The sequence below is a fragment of the Ictalurus furcatus genome, chromosome 11 (genome assembly GCF_023375685.1).
Source record: "Ictalurus furcatus strain D&B chromosome 11, Billie_1.0, whole genome shotgun sequence".
NCBI classification, from domain to species: Eukaryota; Metazoa; Chordata; class Actinopteri; order Siluriformes; family Ictaluridae; genus Ictalurus; species Ictalurus furcatus.
In genome coordinates, this window is record NC_071265.1 from 25,638,015 (window position 1) to 25,662,537 (window position 24,523).

The 24,523-nt window shown below is 39.6% G+C and overlaps 1 protein-coding gene across 5 annotated transcripts in view; it reads right to left on the reverse strand.

Moving 5' to 3' along the window:
* ptprfa (protein tyrosine phosphatase receptor type Fa) overlaps positions 1-24,523 on the reverse strand; it is a 261,978-nt gene that overhangs the window by 155,286 nt on the left and 82,169 nt on the right. For 2 of the 5 annotated variants that reach the window (XM_053636814.1, XM_053636813.1), the window contains exon 1: positions 3,175-3,617. In XM_053636814.1, the coding sequence (XP_053492789.1) occupies positions 3,175-3,265 (91 nt within the window). In that variant the 5' untranslated portion in view covers positions 3,266-3,617. Of the gene's footprint in view, positions 1-3,174; positions 3,618-24,523 lie in introns of those variants that run through there. The other 3 variants (XM_053636812.1, XM_053636815.1, XM_053636816.1) reach the window with 3 other exon arrangements.

A 24,523-nucleotide genomic window follows, 5' to 3' on the forward strand; every position in this document is an offset into this window, starting at 1 on the left:
CAGTATGTACCACATGATGCTAAAACATACAGTATGTACCAGGTGATGCTAAAACATGCAGTATGTACCAGGTGATGCTAAAACATACAGTATGTACCACATGATGCTAAAACATACAGTATGTACCACGTGATGCTAAAACATACAGTATGTACCAGGTGATGCTAAAACATGCAGTATGTACCAGGTGATGCTAAAACATACAGTATGTACCACGTGATGCTAAAACATACAGTATGTACCACGTGATGCTAAAACATACAGTATGTACCAGGTGATGCTAAAACATACAGTATGTACCACATGATGCTAAAACATACAGTATGTACCAGGTGATGCTAAAACATACAGTATGTACCACATGATGCTAAAACATACAGTATGTACCAGGTGATGCTAAAACATACAGTATGTACCACATGATGCTAAAACATACAGTATGTACCAGGTGATGCTAAAACATACAGTATGTACCACATGATGCTAAAACATACAGTATGTACCAGGTGATGCTAAAACATGCAGTATGTACCAGGTGATGCTAAAACATACAGTATGTACCAGGTGATGCTAAAACATGCAGTATGTACCAGGTGATGCTAAAACATACAGTATGTACCACATGATGCTAAAACATACAGTATGTACCAGGTGATGCTAAAACATGCAGTATGTACCAGGTGATGCTAAAACATACAGTATGTACCAGGTGATGCTAAAACATGCAGTATGTACCAGGTGATGCTAAAACATACAGTATGTACCACATGATGCTAAAACATACAGTATGTACCAGGTGATGCTAAAACATGCAGTATGTACCAGGTGATGCTAAAACATACAGTATGTACCACATGATGCTAAAACATACAGTATGTACCACGTGATGCTAAAACATACAGTATGTACCAGGTGATGCTAAAACATGCAGTATGTACCAGGTGATGCTAAAACATACAGTATGTACCACGTGATGCTAAAACATACAGTATGTACCACGTGATGCTAAAACATACAGTATGTACCAGGTGATGCTAAAACATGCAGTATGTACCAGGTGATGCTAAAACATACAGTATGTACCAGGTGATGCTAAAACATGCAGTATGTACCAGGTGATGCTAAAACATACAGTATGTACCACATGATGCTAAAACATACAGTATGTACCAGGTGATGCTAAAACATGCAGTATGTACCAGGTGATGCTAAAACATGCTGTATGTACCACATGATGCTAAAACATGCAGTATGTACTAGGTGATGCTAAAACATGCTGTATGTACCACATGATGCTAAAACATACAGTATGTACCAGGTGATGCTAAAACATACAGTATGTACCACATGATGCTAAAACATACAGTATGTACCAGGTGATGCTAAAACATGCAGTATGTACCAGGTGATGCTAAAACATGCAGTATGTACCAGGTGATGCTAAAACATGCAGTATGTACCACATGATGCTAAAACATACAGTATGTACCAGGTGATGCTAAAACATGCAGTATGTACCAGGTGATGCTAAAACATGCAGTATGTACCAGGTGATGCTAAAACATGCAGTATGTACCAGGTGATGCTAAAACATACAGTATGTACCACATGATGCTAAAACATACAGTATGTACCAGGTGATGCTAAAACATGCAGTATGTACCAGGTGATGCTAAAACATGCAGTATGTACCACATGATGCTAAAACATGCAGTATGTACCAGGTGATGCTAAAACATACAGTATGTACCACATGATGCTAAAACATGCAGTATGTACCAGGTGATGCTAAAACATACAGTATGTACCACATGATGCTAAAACATACAGTATGTACCAGGTGATGCTAAAACATGCAGTATGTACCAGGTGATGCTAAAACATGCAGTATGTACCAGGGCGTAACATGGCCTGGGCATTTGGGGCTGTAGCCCTGAAGATTTTTTCTTTAGCCCCAAATAATTCTCTACTCGGAGTGGTTTGTCACTACATAATTGAACATCAGTAAAAGAAGACGGCAGTGTTATGATTTTGTATCTTCATGCAAGACCAATCAGACAGGGTTTATAGGAAAATATGTTGAAATACTCGTGTCTTATTGGCTGACAGCTCTTAGTTCTGCCAAATGCTATGGATATACCTACCGCGATTTTATACCAGTAAATGGACTGGAGCTGAAACACTAACGTCCTCTCATGTTGAGCAGGAAAACAAGGTGTGTAAATGTCTATATGAGTTCCGAGTTATGTGAACACGATATGAGTGTTTTGCATTTCACTGTAGCAGCTAAACCCATCCAATGATAGCTGAGTTGTGCCTCCCCTTGGCTAGCAACACCAAACCACCCTAGTCTCACATTATAGCCAAAAAGTTTGATATTTTATCAATCTGGTAGTCCTGATAACAGTGATAACACCCGAGGCAGGTTTTTATGACAAATCCAACTTTTTGCCCAATTTTCACATTTTTAAGCAATTAGCCCTCACATGCAAGAAAAAAAAAATATGCATGGAAACAGTCTACTTAGAAGCACAATTAAAAGGTTTTTTTTGATGGAGAAGAATCTTGGCTCAGCCCCACATAATTAACAGTCCAGCTAAAGCCCCTGGTACATACAAAATAATCAGACTTCGATTTCTCCATGTAAAACATTATTAAAATAATTATGCACCTCTTCAGATGAGAAAGGTTATGCACATTGACCTCAGTGGGTTTAGGCGTGTGTGTACGAAGGTGTTTATTCTGATTGCGCTATCAGTCAGATGATTATCACATTATTAGGCTGTGTGTAAACATGTAAGCAGGGTTACTGAGAATTTTCCATAGCGCCACTCTCTCTGGCTTACACACTCATGTTCACATTGATTGCTGAACACATTTCCATACTAAACAGTGTGTGTCTGTGTGTGCGTGTGTGGGAAATGGGTTTCTGCAGTGTTGCTGAGAGAGAACACACTGCTCAAACACAAGGGCTGTTATTTGAGTTTGTTTTGCCAGCAGCAGGAGATTGTCATTTTTCAGCACTCTTAACACACACTAATGCTCCCTCCATGGAGACACACGACTAGATGAATCTGTTTGTGTATAGGAGACTGTGTACATGTCTGTGTGTGCTTGTGTGCCTGTATTAGTTTGAATTGTGTGTTTGGGTGTGTGTGGTAGTGTGGTACTCACTGTCTCCCCGTATATGTGCAGCGAGTCCGAGCAGCAGCAGCAGGCTGGCCGCGCTGTGGAAACGAGACGACCGTGTGTGATGTGGCACCATGACCCGAGCTCACACTCCACACACCTCGACTCCTAGCAGCTCACCGCAGCATCGACACGCACCTGTGAATGAGAGGCACAAACAAGCGTCAGAGACACACACATTCAACGTCTGGGATACAACTTCCTGTCATCGATAACATTAGAACAGCTATAAACAGATCCCCCTCCAATCTCTCCTAACGTAACCGAACCTAACCTGGGGACTCACAGAAAACTTCACCATATCAATTATTACACATTTAAAAAAAAAAAAAAAAACAGTTCATGTTGCGCTTCTGCCATACAAATCCTTGTGCAAGCTGTTAATACAAAACAATAACATATTAGAACGATTGTGGAAAACACCTTCATGATCAATCAGACGATTTTTTTTTCTTTCTTTTAAGCATTTACCTTTAGATCTGATAGCATCTGTATTTCTACTAAAATAGGTTTGACTTATAGCAACCAAATTGTTTTGGAACATTAACCTTTAAAAAACATAACGGAAATACTACTAACTAGGGATGCTGAATACTTTAATTTACTTATTATATTTACTGTAATGTTAAACAATATATGACATCACTCAAGCTCATGCAAATGACAAACCTGGGACCAAATGATGTCACTGCACGAATTAAATAAAGTGCTTTAAGTGTAAGTGTAGCTTAGTCACTTGGATCTGGAATAGCTCTCGTGGGTGTTTCTAACACAGCTGGCCTTGCCTTTAGGGACCTGCCTGTACTAATGGGGGTGTTTTCTGAAGGTCATGACCTCTGGGTGACATCTCCCCCTTTGTCTCGGTCACTGTGAATGATTACAATGCCTCTCATGCCTATTAACCAAGAAATGTAATCAAGATAAGTGCAAAACGCTAACCTTTTATTGAATTAGCCATTTATCGTGGAGCAGACAGATGCCATTTCACACAAAAACTCAGACAAAAGTGAATATAGATTAGCAGGAGCTAGTGGCATAGTGATTGACCTGTATAAATATTTACAATGTGTCTGCACTGATTCGGAGTGATGTGTAGTATTGGTGAGGTCTGATATCACACATGCAGCTCTTTACTGGAAAGGCAACACTGCTCACAATACATGTGCACAACCCTTTGGTATTGCTGCTACACATACAGTATCTCACAAAAGTGAGTACACCCCTCACGTTTTTGTAAATATTTGATTATATCTTTTCATGTGACAACACTGAAGAAATGACACGTTGCTACAATGTAAAGTAGTGAGTGTACAGCTTGTGTAACAGTGTAAATTTGCCGTCCCCTCAAAATAACTCAACACACAGACGTTAATGTCGAAACCGCTGGCAACAAAAGTGAGTACACCCCTAAGTGAAAATGTCCAAATTGGGCCCAATTAGCCATTTTCACTCCCCGGTGTCATGTGACTTGTTAGTGTTACAAGGTCTCAGGTGTGAATGGGGAGCAGGTGTGTTAAATTGGGTGTCATCGCTCTCACACTCCGTCATACTGGTTACTGGAAGTTCAACATGGCACCTCATGGCAAAGAACTCTCTGAGGATCTGAAAAGAAGAATTGTTGCTCTACGTAAAGATGGCCTAGGCTATAAGAAGATTGCCAAGACCCTGACACTGAGCTGCAGCACGGTGGCCAAGACCATACAGCGGTTTAACAGGACAGGTTCCACTCAGAACAGGCCTCGCCATGGTTGACCAAAGAAGTTGAGTGCACGTGCTCAGCGTCATATCCAGAAGTTGTGTTTGGGAAATAGATGTAGACATTAATGACATTAGACATTAATGGCTGTGTGATGAGTTATTTTGAGGAGACAGCAAATTTACACTGTTACACAAGCTGTACACTCACTACTTTACATTGTAGCAACGTGTCATTTCTTCAGTGTTGTCACATGAAAAGATATAATCAAATATTTACAAAAATGTGAGGGGTGTACTCACTTTTGTGAGATACTGTACTGTGTGTGAGATGGACTATGTACCCTAAAGTGTTTTATTCACAAGTCATGTGCTGATACACTGAAATATTCAACAGGCACAATATTATTATTGTCACCACCCATGCAATCCAATTGAATAGAGCCCGTTTATGTCAAATTCTATAACAGACTGCACAATAACATGTGCTGTCAATGTCAGATTATATGAGGAAAATCCTCCAGCAATATATCTGCAATTAAGGAAAATTATTATGTTCTGCTTACATCATCAATCTGCCAATCAGTGTTAGTGACTCGTGAAAAAAAAAAAAAAAAAAAAAACATTCTTCAAAGTGAGCTTGAAGTAATAAGGATCTTTTTTCCCCCATTAGCATGTTTTACTTATGTTTTGACATCGCCACTATTTTCTTTGTAGCTGTGCCATGAGTTTCACATCATTCTATGCTGTCCTGCTATTGGTATTGCCTTTTGATAAGATTGGTTGCTTTTCTGAGATTTTAATAAAAAAAAAGAATTCTTTAACAATGTGTGATTTTAGTCTGCGGCAGCAAAACCTGTGCCAGAAATCATACAGTGTAACCCTGCCTTACTTGAATAGCATTTCTGTTCCTGAGATTAGCTCTGCCTCATTTTGAATAAAGCATGTTTTCAAGGTCCGTATTTTAGACAGATCTGAAAAAGCAATGGGTGTCTTCATGGGTGACAATACCATAATTGTATGCACCGGATGAGACTTTTATAAATGTTTGAAAGGCATTGCAGTGAGTTACTGTGACTGGGGAATACATTTAAAAAAAAAAAAAAAAAAAAATTAAAAATACTTAGTATTCTGCTATTAAGTCAATTTTATATTGTGATAATACTGTAAACCCTAACGAAATGGTTAGACAGTTACTGCGTTATGAATATTTAATATGGGAACATTTCCAATTCCTTAGGAATAAGAATAGTGACAATAACACCCTCCATTTCCCATACTGCTCTATGTTTAACCTGAACTTTGGCTGTGTGTGGTCTCATGAGAGCTGACCGTATAAAGACAGCACACATAAATAAGGCAAGGCAAGGCAAGGCAAGTTTCTTTATACAGCACATTTCATACACAATGGTAATTCAAAGTGCTTTATGTAAAGAAAATACAAGGTATTTAAAAAATATATATAAGAACAAGAATTAAAGGTAAGAAATAAAAATGAGAAAAATGCAGTACAATGAGCAGGAGATAAAAAGAATTTGAAAAATGTAACAGGGGAAAAAGGGGGAAAGTTACAGAGCTAAAATGATATAGATGAATCAGTAGAGTGCAGCATAGTGTTCAGTCAGGAAATGCGAGGCTAAATAGATGTGTTTCCAGTCTGGTTTTAAATGGGTAGTTTGAGTTTGAGCACATCTTACTACTTCTGGAAGCTGGTTCCAGCCACGTGAGGCATAATAGCTAGACGCTGTCTCACCTTGTTTTGAGTGAACCCTTGGTATTACTGACAGACCTGATCTAATGATGTGAGAGGCCTGTTTGGTTTATATTCAGTAAACATATCTGTAATGTATTTAGGTTCTAGGCCATGTAGTGATATTATAATCTAGTAATAGTACTTTAAAATCAATTCTTAATGTAACTGGAAGCCAGGGCAAAGACCTGAGGACTGGAGTAATACGCTCAGATTTTTCGGTTCGGATGAGAATCCTGGCAGAAGCATTCTGTATGAGCTGAACTGTCTAATTGGGAAGACCAGTGAGAAGTCCATTGCAGTAATCCTCCCTGCTGGTAATGAATGCATGAACAGGTTTCTCTAAGTCTTGACTGGAAATGAAACACCTACTTCTCGCTATATTTCTGAGGTGATAGTAGGCGGATTTGGTTATTGCTTTCACTTGACTACTGAAACTTAGATCAGACTCCAAAATGACACCAAGATTCCCGACTTGATTTTCTGTATGTAGATCCCTGGAGTCAAGATACAAGTTCAACTTGAGACTTTCATATTTGTTTCCAAATACAATGACTTCTGTTTTGTCTTTGTTTAACTGAAGGAAGTTTTGGCACATCCAACTGTTAATATCTTCAAGGCACTGGCACAGGGAGTCTATGGGGTGGTAATCATTAAGCGACAGGTCTAGGTAGATCTGGGTGTCTTCAGCATAGTTATGGTATGCAATTTGGTTCCTCTTTATAATTTGGCCTAGTGGGAGCATATACAGATTGAACAGCAGCGGTCCAAGGATTGAGCCTTGTGGGACTCCATACGTCATGGATGTCCACTCAGAGTCATAGCTCACATAGAAACCCCTCCATTCTAGATATGACCTGAACCAGCCATGGACCGTCCCAGAGAGCCCTATCCAGATTTCCAGTCTGTTTAGGAGTATATTGTGGTCGACAGTGTCAAAAGCAGCACTGAGAGCCAATAATACCAGCACGGTTATCTTGCCTGAATCCGTATTTAACCGAATATCATTAATTATCTTTATGAGTGCCGTCTCTGTGCTGAGATGCTGCCGGAAACCAGATTGGAAATTGTCCAAATACCTATTTGAGGATAGCAATCGGTACAGCTGATTGAAAACAACCGTTTCAATGATCTTGCCTATGAAAGGAAGATTTGATATTGGTCTATAGTTGTTTAAAACCGTGTTATCCAGATTGCTCTTTTTCAGGAGGGACTTAACAATTGCGGTTTTCACACACACACACACCATGCTCTCGTACACCATAGTGAGTGAGCCTCTGGAGATCCCACAGCATCTGTTGAGAGCATTAAGGAGAAGAGGCAAGAGACTGCAAGTATGTGAGAGCATGTACAACACAGCTGCAAATCTCTGCTAACATCTCCACACAGATGGCAAGGACTCTCACACTGTCTCACCAAGAGGAAATGCTAGAATAATGCTGAACACCATATTCCTGTGTGTGTTAGTCCTACCAGGCCATTAGTTCGTATCAAAAGTTCTGCTTTCTCTATAGGTCACATATACTCCGATCAGCCATAACATTAAAACCGCTGAGAGGCGATGTGAATAACATTGATTATCTCGTTACAGTGGCACCTGTCAAGGGGTGGGATATATTAGGCAGCGAGTGAACAGTCAGTTCTAGAAGTTGATGTGTTGGAAGCAGGAAAAATGGGCAAGCGTAAGGATCTGAGCGAATTTGACTCTGAAAGGCCAAATTGTGACGGCTAGACGACTGGGTCAGAGCATCTCCAAAACTGCAGGTCTTGTGGGGTGTTCCTGGTATACTGTGCTTAGGACCTACCAAAAGTGGTCCAAGAAAGGACAACCGGTGAAGCGGCAAACATTAAACTAACTTTTAACGTTATGGCTGATCACCGTACATTACAGCACAGTGAAATTCTTTTTTTTCCATTGTGCTGTAATGTACACTGATCCGACATAACATTAAAAGTGCGAATGCCACCGAAGAGCTGTACTTGGTGGTCTTTTTGACTACCTATTATGTTGGACATTTGGACATATGTCGGTGATACACTGTCACTTACTGTGCCTATTGTTCTGTTTTAGTAGTATCGTAAGCACACGTTTGCACGTGCACTTTATGTAAAAATGTGTATTGAGCTCTGTGTTGTCTCATGCGGTTAGTGTGTTGTTTTATGTAGCACCATGGTCCTGGAGGTTCAAGTTCTTTTGTCTCACTGCGTACTGTACCAGCCGTATATGATTAAAAGACAGTAAAGCTTGGACTTGAAAGAATGTAGGCAGAGCTTGTTGGATTATAGAGATTATATTTAGGAAGGTATAAGGGTGTGTAAACTCAGTTCTTATGATTCTCTGATTGAAAATCGCACTCTAATGAATCAATGGATTTGGATTATGGAGTGACAAACTGCCTTCGGAAAGCTCATTCAGGCCTTCAACATTTGTTACTAACCGAGTAATGCATAATCATATAATCCTCAAAAGAAAGAGAAAAAAAAAATAAATCCATTTCTAAACATAGCTGCTGCTTCTGCTGCGCTGTAGGCCAAGTGATAGAAAATTCTAACACACAATTAAAGACATGCTTGTTAACTGCTAATAAAAAATGCACTTCTAACATCTGCATGATTGTACCAGTAGTTGCTTAATATAGACATTTGATATTCAGCACACAAAAAGCCAGCTATGTTCAATATTCAATTAAGTAAATGAAATAAAACAGGAGCCGAAGGGCGGAGAGTGAAGAGCTTATTTAATCCTGTCAATATTATTCTTCTTCAGTTATAGCTCCAGCCACTTCATTTAAATCCCACAAAATAGAGGTTAATGCATCCATACCAGGAATTACCATCGTACTTGGTTGCAGGCAAATTGAATGAGACATTCACTTCAAATGAATGCCAAGGCTGAAAGACCGAGAGAGGACAAAGCTACTCGTCCAAAATTTCCCTGGAAAATGGTCTGTAACTCACAGCACTCAAGAGCATCCTATGAACGATTGGGATAATAGGTGCATTCATTCATGGACACTTTTTTAGCATTTACTTATTCAGCACATGGGGTTTACAGGTGAAGCAGAATGGAATTATAGACACACATTATGCAAACTAAATGTCTAAATGTGATGAGGTTTTGAAAGAAGCATTCTGGTATAATGAATAGCTAGGGTTAGGTGTCTATCTAGTTTTGTTGTTGTTGTTGATTTAATGCGCTCTCCTGTAAAGAAAATGTGCCAGCGGTTGGAAGGACAAGGTGACGGAGCACACATCTCCTAAACTTAGAGCGCTCTTTAAATGTTGTTGATAATTTTACCATCATGTCATTGAGATATGCGATGTCTCTAATTAAGATGCTGTCCAGTAAGGGAAAAAAAAAAATCCCTTTTCATGGACTTTAAAGGGACAATACTATTAATTAATTCATTAATGCACACATGCATAACTGTCATGCAACTTCTGAAGAGTGCTTTATTTCTGTGATATTATGCGTGAAATTTTGGTACTAAATCCTCACTATGTACGCTTAACTCTGAATGTGGCCATATACACTTTAATGTGATGTGATTTTGGAGGGGGGGGGGGGGCGTGGTAGCTTAGTGGTTAGCACCTCTGGGATTGGATGCTCGAATCCTGCCTCCGCCTTGTGTGTGCAGAGCTTGCACGCTCTTCCTCTGGGTACTCCGGTTTCCTCCCCCTGTCCAAAGACATGTGTAGTAGGCTGATTGGAATTTCCAAATGGTCTGTGGTGTGTGAATGTGTGTTTGTGAACTGCAATGGGTTGGCACCCTGTCCAGGGTGTCCCCCGCCTTGTGCCCCGAGTTCCCTCGGACAGGCTCCAGGCTCCCATGCAACCCTGCATATTATAAGCAGTACAGAAAACAGATGGATAGATGGATGGATTTTGCAGGGAGCACAAGTGTTTAATGAAAAGCTAAAGTTAGCTTTCTGTCATTTTATTAGGGTTTTCATCTTGTAGCTTTTAGCATCAAATCATTTAAGCACTACATACTAAGGTCTGTTATGAGAACAAATTAATAACGAGAACTGACCCCCATTTTGCTCCCCCCCCCCCCCCCCCCAAAATGTGTGAAGTTGATGAAATGTTTGGATCTCTGCATCTTATCCCTATTCAAGAACAGCTGTTACATTTAATCTAATGGCTCCGTCACACTTTACATAAATATGGATATGAACTGTAACGAGAGTTGGTTTTTAATAAATACTATTACACGTAATCTTAAACAGTTATAGATAGACGAAGGTATGACTTTCTGTCTCTAGTATTTAGTATTAAGTATTTAGTGTTTCTTTAATAATAAATAGGGTTTTATTAAGCTGGGACACTTTTTAAATAATATGAAGCTCTGCATCGGTATCAGTTCTGGATTAAAGGCAAACAATAACTGGTAATTTCTTATTAAAAAAGTGAATATTCTCCTCAGCTCTGTGTCTTAGTGCAGCGTTTATAGCTCAAGGGTTGAGTGCAAGAAGGCTGATATCTTCTCTTCACAGATGGGAAGAGAGGAAGTCGAGTGCTGAGCATCTCATCCATAAAGAGACACACTTTCCTCAGGGTGCGTTCCTTCCTCATAATCCCTGCTTCCATCCATCCGACCCAGAGAAAGGAGACGTAGAACGAGTCAATTCAAGGGAGAAGTTAAGTAATGGTGCCGGCCACGCCTACGGGGATGTCCATTTGATGTCTGAATCCTATTTATTTTAAAATGGAGTACGTGCACACACACACACACAAACACACACACACACACACCTCCATGTTGGAGACTAATAGAGCTCATGAGTAGCAGCCAGGTGCATCACTTTCCTCCACTTAGCCCCTCCAGCTACACAATCCTGCTGGATTTGTGCCTTTCAAGTGTCATGCCATTGAGTGAGATATCTGTGCCTGCAGCAATATGTGTGTGTGTGTGTGTGTGTGTGTGTGTGTGTGTGTGTGTCTTAGTGGAGACCATATGTCCCTATAAGGATAGAAATATCTGACAGGTTTGACCTGTGGGGACATTTGTGAGGTCTGCAGAAGCAAAAACAAAGCAAAAAAAAAAAATTAAAATAAATAAATAAAAAGAAAGAAAAAGGAAAAGAAAAAACAATAACAAAAGAACTAAAAGGTTTCCTTTTGGTTATGGAGATTAAGGGTAGGATTAGATTTGGGTGTAAAATGACATTAATTAGCTGCATTAATAATGATGTCAACTGAAGGTCCTGATAAGGACGGTGAGATTAATGTGCATGTATGTGAGCGTACAAATATATACCATATGCATGTGCACTGTACGTGTATGTGTGTGTAACCTTTCCAGTACGAATCAGGACACTCATAGTGCATTCACCAGTGATTTTTGTATGTATTTCCTTAATGTCTCCTTATTAAATTTATATTTTTGCACCGATGATGATGTCTAAACATTGCTTTCCTGTAGAAACTTTGTGTAACTACGCTGCAATTTTCCATACCTTCACACAGAGGCTTTAGCTGGACTGTCAATCATCCGGAGCCGAGCCCAGATTCTTCTCTATCAAAAAACTTTTAAAAACATACTTCTAAATAGACTGTTTCCATGCATATTTTTTTTTTTTCGTGCATGTGCGGGCTGATTGCTTCAAAAATGTGAAAATTGGAGAAAAAGTTGGATTTATCATAAAATTTGCCTCAGGTGTTGTCACTGTTTGCAGGACTACCAGACCGATAAGATATAAAACTAGGTTAGTTTGGTGTCGCTAGCCAAGGGGAGGCACAACTAAGCTATCACTGTATGAGTTTAGCTGCTACAGTTCCATGCAAAAGTACGTTATCTTTCCTTCTGCTCTGCTCATATCATGTTCACATAACCTGGAACTCATGTTGACGTGTACACACCTTGTTTTCCTTCTCAGCATCAGAGGTTGTTAGTGTTTCAATTTCAATCCCTTTACTGGTAGAAACAAATTGGCATACAGTATGTCCATTTTCCCCCTCACAATAACTGACTGTGTGAGCTAGCATTTGGCAGAATTGCAACCAGTCATCCAATAAGAAAAGAGTATTTCCCTGTAAACCCTGTCTGATTGGTCTTGTGTCCGTTCACCGAAGATACAAAATTACAACACTACCGTCTTCTTTTACAGTTATGTACTGACAAACTGCCCCACATGGAGAATTATTTGGGGCTAAAGAAATATTTTTCTTTCCCCAATGCTCAGGCCAGGTTATGCCCCCTTACTGTACATGAATTACATCAGTACATGGCACTTACTGCTTGGATTCTTCATATACATCCAAACTGATTACATTTTGTCAACCAATTCATGCACTGCACTCTTTCACGAGTCCTCATGCTGAGAAAAAGCTGCGTGTGGTCATTTTTACAGACAAATGGAACACACACTGTTAAACACGCTCATCTCTGATAATGTACCACTGCATAATCCCGACCGAATCTACAGACCTTTTATACAACCCCATTTATTGTACAAGCCAGTTGTGTACAGCTAATAAACCCATCAGAACTGCACGGCTCGCGTTAACAAACACCATCAACAACATGGAGGAGAAGCAGACGAACGTGACCTTGATCTGATCCTGAGGAACAGATACTCATCTCCTCCGCACTGTATGGTACATCAGGGAGCTCGTCTGAACACGCTGCTTTGGGCTAGAGGATGAATTTAGTTTTCAATCAGGATCGTGCGTCCAAAGGGAAAGGTGGAAACAAGCGAGAGAGAGAGCGCGAGAAAGAGATGAGAGAAGGATAAACAGAGAGCGAGAGAAAGAGAAAGGGAGGGAGAGCAAGAGGGAGCAGGCTGTTATAACAGAATAAAGTGTCATCGGGAAAATTAATGGTGCAATCGCACTAAAAAGGGCAGAAAAAATGGTGACGAGAACAGGCTACATGGAACCGCACACACACACACACACACACACACACACAAACACACGCGCATAAATCTCCTCCACTCTCTCTGGCAGCTGCCTCACTCCGTTCCCACATGCTGTAAATGTTTGCTTAACAGGTTTTATTGGTGAAGCCAAACGAGTGACGAAAACATTTCACTAATTTCTGACATGTTTACATATCGTCTAACTCCTAACACCAATCAAATAAATAAATAAAGACTAAGTGGGACTCCGACACCGGGGGAAAATGGTTTACATACAATTAAGGTGAAGAAGATTGATATAAAATGGAGGTAGGTTTAATTATTAATTTGATATCAATCCCCATCTGATGACACACAGTAATGAGAGAGATCTAAAACAATAGCAAAGCAGTGATAAACAACAGGGCTATGAATCGAGTTTAGGGGATAATGGAGGTAAATAATTAAACATAAAAAAAAATAAAAAAAAACTCTTCCTAAGAATAAAATCTCTATTTGTCCATTTGTCTTGCTACATTGGAATTTTCTAATTGCACAACCCAATACTCCCTTCTCACATATGAAAGTATCAGAGCACTGGGTTCTCCTCTCTGGGGAAGTCACGGAATAAAGGAACAGTATGTAGTCAATCAACCAAGACATGTTAACTTCTTTAGTTTTGTACTGCGGTCCAAGACTAATGTAACTAAACGGTAGTGAACGCTTCTAACTCCAGGGTCCATGCAGCATAGCCCAAGAATACAGAATGTCATTTATTTATTTGCTTGTTTGTTTTCGTTACACTACTAGAAATACTCAATCCTTTTTTTCCACTTGATTTACAAATATTTCGATAGTTAAACGATGTCTGTTCTGTCACTACAAATTTCAGGAATTTGTCTCTAGTAAAAAAGAACAGTATTGAAAACAGTTGAATAATAAGCCTTATATTTGAATAGATGGGGAAGGTATATACTGTATATCCATTAAAATATATCTATAATAAGGGTCAGTGGAATTTAGTTTACAGTTACAGTAAACTACAAGCCTTAAAATTGTTAAAAAAAAATGTAATTGTGCATAAATTAATAATGCTTTTGCTCTGGTCAGGCCAAAATGAAACGTAATAAATAAATAAATAAATAAATAATGCAACGATGGAGCCGAATGTACTGGCTCTGTGTTCTCTAATGAACACAAATGTACATTGTTAAAAGTTATTTTGTCTGTGAGTGACTGAAACAAGGTGAAATACAATTGAAACTTGTATTAGCTAAGGCACTCCAAATGGAGTTCAGATGCATTATGTTTGCATACAGCTAAAACAATGCTAGAGTGGCTTTGGGTCTCTGAATGTCCTTGAGTGGCCTAGCTATTGCCCAGACTTTAACCCCATAAAATATCTGTGGATAGACCTGAATATGACAGTTCACAGATGCTCCCTATTCAATCGGACTGAGCTTGAGAGGATCTGCCACGAGGAATGGACGAAACTGCCCAAATACAGCAAAGCTTATAGAGGCTTACCCATGAAGCCTCGAAGCTGTAATTGCTGCCAAAGGTGTTTATAAAAGCAGCACGTACAAAGCAGGCTAGATAATGCGATGGGGCTAAGTAAAACGGTATCGTAAAGTAATTATGGTATCATATCATAAATATATGACTGAATCATATTGTTCCAACGTCGTTCTCAGCCTAATAAAACAGGAAGTGAAAGATGTTTTATATTAGGGTTAGGGTTCAAAGGGTTCAACAGCCTTTTGTTAGAAGAATGGGTTTGTTTTTGTCTTGCAAATTCTAAAGGATACACTTATAAAGATTGGAAGCTTCAATTAGTACTCTTACTTTTCACGTAAAAGGATCCTGATGTTTTTACACAAGCAACGAGAAAGTCTGTGTGGTCATTCGGGTACTGAATGACTGCATCTGCCACTGCCACTGTGGCCAGAACCCAAAAGTCTCTCCATTCCCATGCTACTGCTCAATTCCAGTGCCTGAGTGTTTTACAGCCCCATTCAGACAAATCCAAAGCCTCCATAAACCTGTCGCCGTGCTAACGCACCAGACCAGACACTGATCTACGGCCTGCTACACCATAATGAGTTAATGATTAGCCAAGAGTGACCTGGCCTTCTACTGCACTGGGCTAACTCGTCTCAAGTCTGTGATGGACTGCACGTAAAGCCATGTAACTCCTCCACAAGATTGAATCACATAAACTATACTCAGCAATCCGATTTATAACGACCGAAAATTCTCTATATCAACATGTTTAACAATCAGAAGCAAACGTTACACTGATGTTAGCGGCTAGGCCAAACGAATACTTCAAGTCATCTTTCGCTCTCGTGGAAAAGCACAACCGATGTCGAGAGATTAATCGATGCTAACAGACAATATTACATACAGTGCTGCTAGAAAGTTTGCGAACCCTTTACGTGTTTACGTATTTCTGCATAAATTTGACCTGAAATGTGATCAGATCTTCATCTAAGTCCTGATTAGACAAATAGAACCCAATTAATCAAACAATGCAAAAACATTATTTTGAATTATATTTTGCGAAGTCACAAAGAAGGTGCTGTCCCTATGGTAACATCAAGGACCTACAGGCCACTCTCACATTGGGTAATGCCAATGTTCATGAGTCAGCCATCAGGCAAACACTGAATAAGAACAGTGTGTATGGCAGGATAGCAAGGAGGAAGCCACTACTCTCTAAAAATAACACTGCTGCCTGTCTGAAGTTTGCTCAAGACCATGTAGATAAGCCAGAAGCCTATTGAAGAATGTTCTGTGGACAGATGAATCCAGAATATAACTTTTTGGTTTAAATTAAAAGCATTATGTTTGGCAAAAACCAAACACTGCATTCAAACATAAGAACTTCATTCCTGTGGTTCTGTGAAGCCTGGAGGTGGCAGTATCAAGATTTGTTGCTGGTTTGCTACCTCAGGTCCAGGAAGGCTTGCCATTATTGATGGAACTATGAATTCTGGATTGTACCAGCAAATACTACAGGAGAATGTCAAGGTATCTGTATGTGAATTGAAGCTTAACTGTAAGTGAGTCATGCAGCAAGACACCAACTTTATTTAGTCCCTGCTTTGCTGTGATAATAACCTCCACTCTTCTGGTAGGGCTCTCTGCTAGATTTTGGAGCGTGACTATGGGGATTTGCCCATCAGCCACTTGAGCATTAGTGAGGTCAGGTACTGATGTCAGGTGAGGAAGCCTGGGTCACAGTTGGCGTTTCAATTCATCCCAGAGGTGTTCAGTGGGGTTGAGGTCAGGTCTCTGTGCAGGCCACTCCACTTTTTCCGCTCCAACCTTGGCAAATCATGTCTTTATGGACTTCACTTTGCACACAGGGGCATTGACATACTAGAAGAGGTTTGGGCCCCTGAGTGTGTGTGTGTTTCTGTGCCTAACCAAGTTTTAGCTAGATAGTATTCTTAGACCCTGATCAATTTGTACTAACATGAGGATATGTGTGTGTTTTTACAAAACCAGTTTTCCTAAAAACTCCTAAAGGTCTCTATAAATAACAGCTCTACTACTAAAATTAGTCCTGAAACAAAAAAAAAAAAAAGCCAGGACATCTCCTGCCTTGTGAGAAAATCTAACTGCTAAACATGGACAGGACTGTATGAATTACTCACAGTAAAACTACTCATGCATACACCTGCACACACAAGGGTCATTACATAGACAGTGATGTTTAATTACACTGACAGAGCATTCTCTGGCTCTTGGAGCATAAGCATTCATGAGATGTGTCTGACACTCACAGATTAATAAAAACACAACAATCAATGGCACTGTGAGGGAGCCAGCCATTTCTGCATCCGCTCTGCAATTAACGCAGTGACAAACAGCCATGAGGTGAGGATGCTTTCAAAGGGGCATCCGTGTCAGGTTCGTACTACACGTGTAAGCTGAGCAAATTGAATATAGCTTTCTCTTGTTGTTCATCAGAAGCAACACAACAGTCTGTCATGAAGCAAATTCTACTGGATGGGGGTTACAATAAGAAAATGCGTAACCCCACCCCCACCTCCACAAAAAAAAAAAAAACACACAACAACCCACATGCTGAAAAGTACATACAGTTAGGTCCAAAGGTCCTGTACAAGATTCTTCATATTACAGTGATAAGACAGACACTAAAAATGTGTAGAATAAAACCTGCATTGATGACCAGCAGATTTTATTGAAACCAATACCCATGATGGTGCAGTTTCTAATAAATCTACTCTTGGTACAGCAGACCATCATCTCCCATTGAAATACAGTGCTGTGAAAAAGTATTTGCCTGATTTATTCTGATTTTGTGTATATCTAATACTAAATTCTATCAGAATGATAATAATAATGTTATCTATTGAAGCAAAAAAGTTCAAATCCAATACCAACTGGGCCTATGTGAAAATGTATTTGCCCAAATCTTATGAAACTACATTTATAATGGAGTTCAGCTGGACTAGACACAGCCAGGCCTGATTACTGCAAACCCTGTTCCATCACATCAGCACTTAAATAGAACTATTTCAACAGCATGAAGTTGGTTAAAAGGTCTTACTCAGTAACACACTATACCAAAGTTGAAAGAAATTCCAGAAATGAAGAAGGGGATTGACATACATCTGTCTGGGAAGGGTTACAAAGCTATTTCAAAGGCTCTGGGACTCCAAAAGGACCACAGTGAGAGCCAAAGTTTTTCCATCTCCAAATGGAAAAACTGGACACAATAGTGAACCTTCCCAGAAGTGGCCGACCTTCCAAAATTCCTCCAAGAGCACAGTGATGACTTATCCAGGAAGTCACAAAAGAGCCAAGGACAACGTCAAAGGAACTACAGACCTCTCTTGCATCAGTAAAGGTCACTGTTCATGACTCCACTATCAGAAAGACACTGGGCAAAAATGACATCCACGGAAGAGTGGCGAGGTGAAGACCACTGCTAACCCAGAAGAACATTAAGGCTCGTCTGAATTTTTCCAAAACACACCTTGATGATCCTCAAACCTTTTGGGAGAATGTTCTGTGGACTGATGAGTCGAAAGCGGGAACTGTTTGGAAGACAGGGGTCCCGTTACCTCTAGTGTAAACCAACACAGAATTCCACAAAAAGATCATCATACCTACGGTCAAGCATGGTGGTGGAAGTGTGATGGTGTGGGGATGCTTTGCTGCTTCAGGGTTTAAACAACTTTCAATAATTGAAGGAAACATGAATTCTGCTCTCCACCAGAAAATCCGAAAGGAGAATGTCCGGTCTTCAGTCCGTAAGTTGAAACTCAACCACAACTGGATTATGCAGCAAGACAACGATCCAAAGTCTCTGAGTAAATCCTAGCCGTAGTTACTGGAAGTGTTTGGTTACAGTTATCACTGCAAAAGGTGGCACAACCAGATTTTAAATCTAAGGAGGCAATTAGTTTTTCACATTGGTTATAGGTGTTGAATAACTTTTTATAGCTTCAATAAAATAAATAAATCAAAACTGTATTGTCTGTTTGGACTGGCACCCTGTCCAGGGTGTACCCCGCCTTGTGCCCGATGCTCCCTGGGATAGGCTCCAGGTTCCCCCGCGACCCTGAAAAAGGAGTAAGCGGTAGAAGATGGATGGATGGATGTATTGCCTGTTTGATCAGGTTGTTTTATGTTGTATTTCGTTTGAAGATCTAAAACTATTTAGTATGAGATATACACAAAAACAGGCTAATGAGCACTAGTATTGAAGTACTGTCCTGATTAGCACCCATTGTCTAGGTTTTGTTGTTGCTGAACATCACTTAGTCCACATTCATGTCATTGCCATGCATATCTTGTTTCATGGTCATAGTCTTGTCATAGTCTTTGTTTTTGCATGTTTCACTCTAATCTGCATGTGTATCTGCCTCCACTACTAATACCTGACACCAGTCCATCCCCATCCATACCCACCAGAATCAACAATCAGAATCATGCATGTCCATATAGCAACCGTGTTAATTTCAAGTAAGATTTTGTGTTAATTGTTGGTAGTTCTTGGTAGTGTAGTAAACTCTTGTGTATTCTGCTGGAACTGATAATGCACAACAGCCAGAAGGACTAAAATGTTCCATGCTATTCAGTGTCTTTAAATGATAGCTTAATTACAGTAGATGTCAGAGACTCTATAGCCATCCACTTTCTGAGACAAAGCAGTACACCAGCGGTTCCCTGGAGTCACCACACTGCTCAAACTAAATTCAAGATCTATGTCTGGCCATCACACACTAACAATAAAGCTGTGTGACACAAATGTCAGGCTGCCAGAGGCACAACGAGACAGCAGCAGAGCTCTCCCAGCAAGCACTAGGCCAATCAGGCACACCGCACAGGCTGTCTGGACACACACTCCCCAGGGCCAGTGTGTGGTGTTGGTGAATCTGGGCTATAACTGGTAGGAGCAATGAAGACAGGAGCTGCTATAAGTGACAGTCACTGTCTTTAGTCAAACAGCTAAAACATATACACCTGTGTTTTTCACCTGCTTTATCAAACCCAGTATTTTGTCCCTGTTCTCCACTGGACAGATGTCAAGATTCTCTCACAGCCAGCAGCTCCCTGACAGTCCAAACCCTAGGCAATGACTATTCTCTGGAGTTCGGAAATAATTTCCTAAATATTTATCCAACTCTGACTGAATGCTCTTTTTGGGCTTTTATGGATATTAATATAACCTGATAGTTTCCAGTTAGAACACTTTTTCTAATAGTTCTTCAGTAGTTCTGGCAAAGTTCTTCTCAAATTCTGGCAGCTAAATTCTCTCACTGAAATATCTGTTCAGAGGGAAAACTCTCGTCTCTGTGAATAGGCAAATAATGTGGACCACCAGGATCCAACTAACCATTAAACATTGATTATATAGCAATATTATCTTTTGTGGAAAGACAGCTAAAATAGACTACAGTAAATTACAAATTACAACTGTTGATCTTTCACCCCTTGTTTTTTTTTTTTCTTAATTTACAAATCCATAAGTAACGGGTCTCATGAAATGAGAATGAGGATGCTGTTTAAACATTCTAGATAAGCACACGAGGTGTGCAGAAGCAGGTTATAAAGCGGGCGCAAAATAAACTCTCTTCCATTACCTTAGGCTTTTATTACCCCTAAACCTTACCCCAAATTAAACTCTCTTCTATTACCCATAAGGGGCCATTTACACGACAACGTTTTCAACTAAAATCAGGAAACTTTTGATGTGTTTTGGCTGTTTGTTTACATGACAAGGGCATTTTGGGGCCTGAAAACTTTGCTGAAAACGGGCTTCAAAGTTTTTGAAAACGATGCCGTTATTGCGTAAACATACAAAAACGAGCATCTGTGAAAATGATGACGTCGTGCATGTGCGTATTTCGTGTTCGGTCTATAGGCTTCAAAATACTTCGAAACAATGCGCAAGATATTCAAAAGCGCAGGACTTTGTGCTTCTGAAGATTTTGAATTTATTGATGTTTCTCCAGCAAAGTGTAGATTTACTGCATCACCACTACAACCAGCCGAGAGACAAAGGGTGTTCAAAATCTTATAAATGTCTAAGTAATTGCCTGTTTTGGAGTCCATCTGTATCCTTTTATTGCTAATAAAATATAGAAAATGGACTGACTGCCAGTGTCTCACTATTTGTCTCACTAATTTCGATTTTTTTTCAGTATTTAAAAATGAACAAGCTTTGTTAACAGAATTCTGACCTGGAGCACAAGAAAAGCTAAAAGATGGGGTTGAAGACAGAAAAATCTATTTCCACAATGAAAAAACCTTTACGCACATTTCATGTACATTAAATTATATTACATTAGGGACGTCTCAGCATTTATTAACTGAAGTAAGCCGAATCAATGCTTGGCAAGCGCGAGTTTTCACGATTCCTTATGAAAATGAATAACTTTTCATAAAAAGTCTAACTATCGATATTGTAAATAACTGGAGACGGAACTTTTTTTGTACTCCACGTAGATCATTGAAATCGTTTGAAAAATGTTAACACTATTGTGATTTTTATCCAGAAAAACAGGGCTTAATAATGCTTTAGACACTCTTTAGACTGTCATGAAGTAACCTATCAACAGATTCCCAACAACATGTCAAATGATGTTTAGCTAGAAAAAGGAATGCAAAAGGGACAAGTTAATAGTCTGTAGAATGCATACAGATCTACTAAATCTACTAAATAACCATAAAATGGTTTCATATTGTTGGGAAACAGCTGATAGGCTGGTTGATGACAGTCACCTGACAGGTTGTTGACAGTTCACAGAGGATTTATTGAATGTTTGCACAGTATCTATACAGTGGGCTATCCACATACAGTGTTACAAAAATAAACAGAATTATTACCCCCTTTAACATCCTCCTAAGGGAGGACATCACCAGCACCTGTTCTGCTGGCATCCACCTCTAATTTAAAAAGCTTATTAAGGTCAGTTTCAACAAGCAGCAAGGGACCTGGCTAACAATAACTTTACAGACTCAAAGACTGTTTGACACTCAGAAAACTAAACACATGGGATGTTTTTTTGTAAGAGGTTAGTGAGTGTTAAAACTGCATGGGAAAAACAAAAAAGAACCGATAATAAACAGCCACTTAATGCCACTGAAATCTTATTCAATCACCTATTTAAACATTGAACTCTCGGCAGAAACCATGCGGTAATAATTTTTTTTTTGGTCTAAATCACAAATAACTGCTGCACTTTTCCAAAAGAAAAAAGCAGGCTTAAATTCTGCTTTCTGAAATTCTCATTTAACAAATAGAGAACTATCATGTCATAAAATATATATGTTATGCCTGAGCTTAGTGGGTGAGCTCATAATCGTTAATGACTTTTAATACAGAACTGTGAAAGAAGATAGGCAGCACTGCAAGTTTTTGGCCCGTGTTCCGAAATAGTCTTGAACATCTGGGTTGTTGTGGACCAGCAGATACAAAAAAATTGCCCAAAAAAAAAACCAAAACATCCCCCCAATCCCCTACGCTAGCACCAATGGTAACTGTATACTGGAGGAAGTGATCGAACATATGTAAAAGTGGAAATTTCAGATGCGCTTGGGCTGAGTGGAATTTGCCAATAATGATTTTTCATTTCTGCGTGAAAGGAACATTTCTAGTCATGTCCCTTGCCAGCCATAAGTGCTTATAAAGACAGAGGATGAAATCTAAGATTCATTTATCCTGGCATGGCAGAAGAGGCAATAACCATTGCTCATACAAAACTTCCAACAGCCAACAAATAGTGGGAACCAAAATCAAAACCACATCAGAAAGACTAAAACCAAACAGTATGTTTGCGGCATATTTTTGAAAGTTTTATGGAAACTCTTGAGTACGCCCTGCGATTCAGGGTGGTACACACCTTGGTGTTTGATGTTTAACTTAAGGTCTACCTACAAAGACAGCAGAGACATAAAGTGAGAGTATTGGCTGACTGTATACACCTAGGCATGATGAAGGTGGTACAAAATTTTAGGATTGCCTTAATAGCTTTGATCTAAAGGTGTGTACAGGTATGCCCTCAGGAAATCTACTGACAACACATATAAGTGTTAAAAAATACCAGTTACTTGAATGAGACATTGGCCGAGGGCCAACACTGTCAATCAATATGTTATAGCTGTAATAAAGTGGGGGAAATAACGTGATGAGGCTTTCCAACAATAATCATATGACAACAAGGAACAACGTAGGATTTCACAGTAGACCAAACAAGACTTCCAAGCATGTTGAAATGTTTAATGAACCCCTGCATTACCTGAATATGGATGGACATGAACCAGGGACAAAACATGACTCCTACATGGACGGAGAATATTCAGTTGAAACACCTTCTTACACCTTTCCGGAGATGATAGAGGAGATGTGGTTTTCTCATTAGGATAATTTTCAAGAAAGTACACAATGTTAGTGCTGACTTTTTCCGTGTGCCAAATGGGGACTTCTTTCTGTGCAATAAAGACTCAGACTTCCCTCTAAGACTGGAGTTTAAGATCAGCTGACTTTTCTAATTTAGCAAGTGTAGGTTCAACAGATGGGGAATTATCATTACAAAGAAGGAGTCATAAAGATCAATCACATTACATGAATCTGTACAAGGAATAATAATAATAATAATAATAATAATAATAATAATAAAAACACCTTCTGGTAACTGTGGGTGAACAGCAATCTTCACAACACCTGGCAGGGAAAGTGAGTGTTGTGCAGGGGCACACAAATTACACCAAGCTCAATTACCATGCACCATGGCCAGTACAGGAATCTATACACATGCACTCTCTAGGATAAACAACTAAATGGTAAGAGTAGACCTTAATATGTTAATGGACTGCTTCACATCATTAACGGCCAAGGAAATAAAACCAGAAAACACAAACAACTTAAATACAGACTCGATGTTGGGCTAAGGACACTTCACTAACATATTCAAGACAATAGCCTTCTTAACAGTTGCTGGCTCTATAACACTATTACATTTTATTGCAGGACATGCAGAAATTAAGTGGTCTTGCTCATCACTATAGAGTGAGCACGAGTATGAGTGTTGGGCATGCAGGTTTGTAGTCTACTAGTAGTGGCTTTACTGAGATGCACGCACGGAGATCTCGATTGAAGACAATACCATGAAAATCAGAAAACCATCTCGTGTGTTGAAACAAACTCACCACCAAAGTGGCAGCCCCAGACAGAACGTTATTTTTTTTTTTTTTCAGATACACTGTACCACTAACTGCTCTGGCAGGCAGCTCTGAAACCCGTCCATCGGAATCAGTTCTTCAATCAGTTTAAAATTCGCAACTCCACTAGCTGTGCACAATTTCACAAACGGAATTGACTTTTCATGGGCAAACTCAACATATATTTGACTGGCACTTATAAATCGTTGACTCATTTTTTTCTGACAGCTCATAGACCCTTGGGCTTTACAACATCATAATCCAACGTCTGCTCTGGGACTGATACCTTTCCAACCTTTCCAAAACAAATTACTCTACAATAGCAATGGCTAGAAGCTTTTA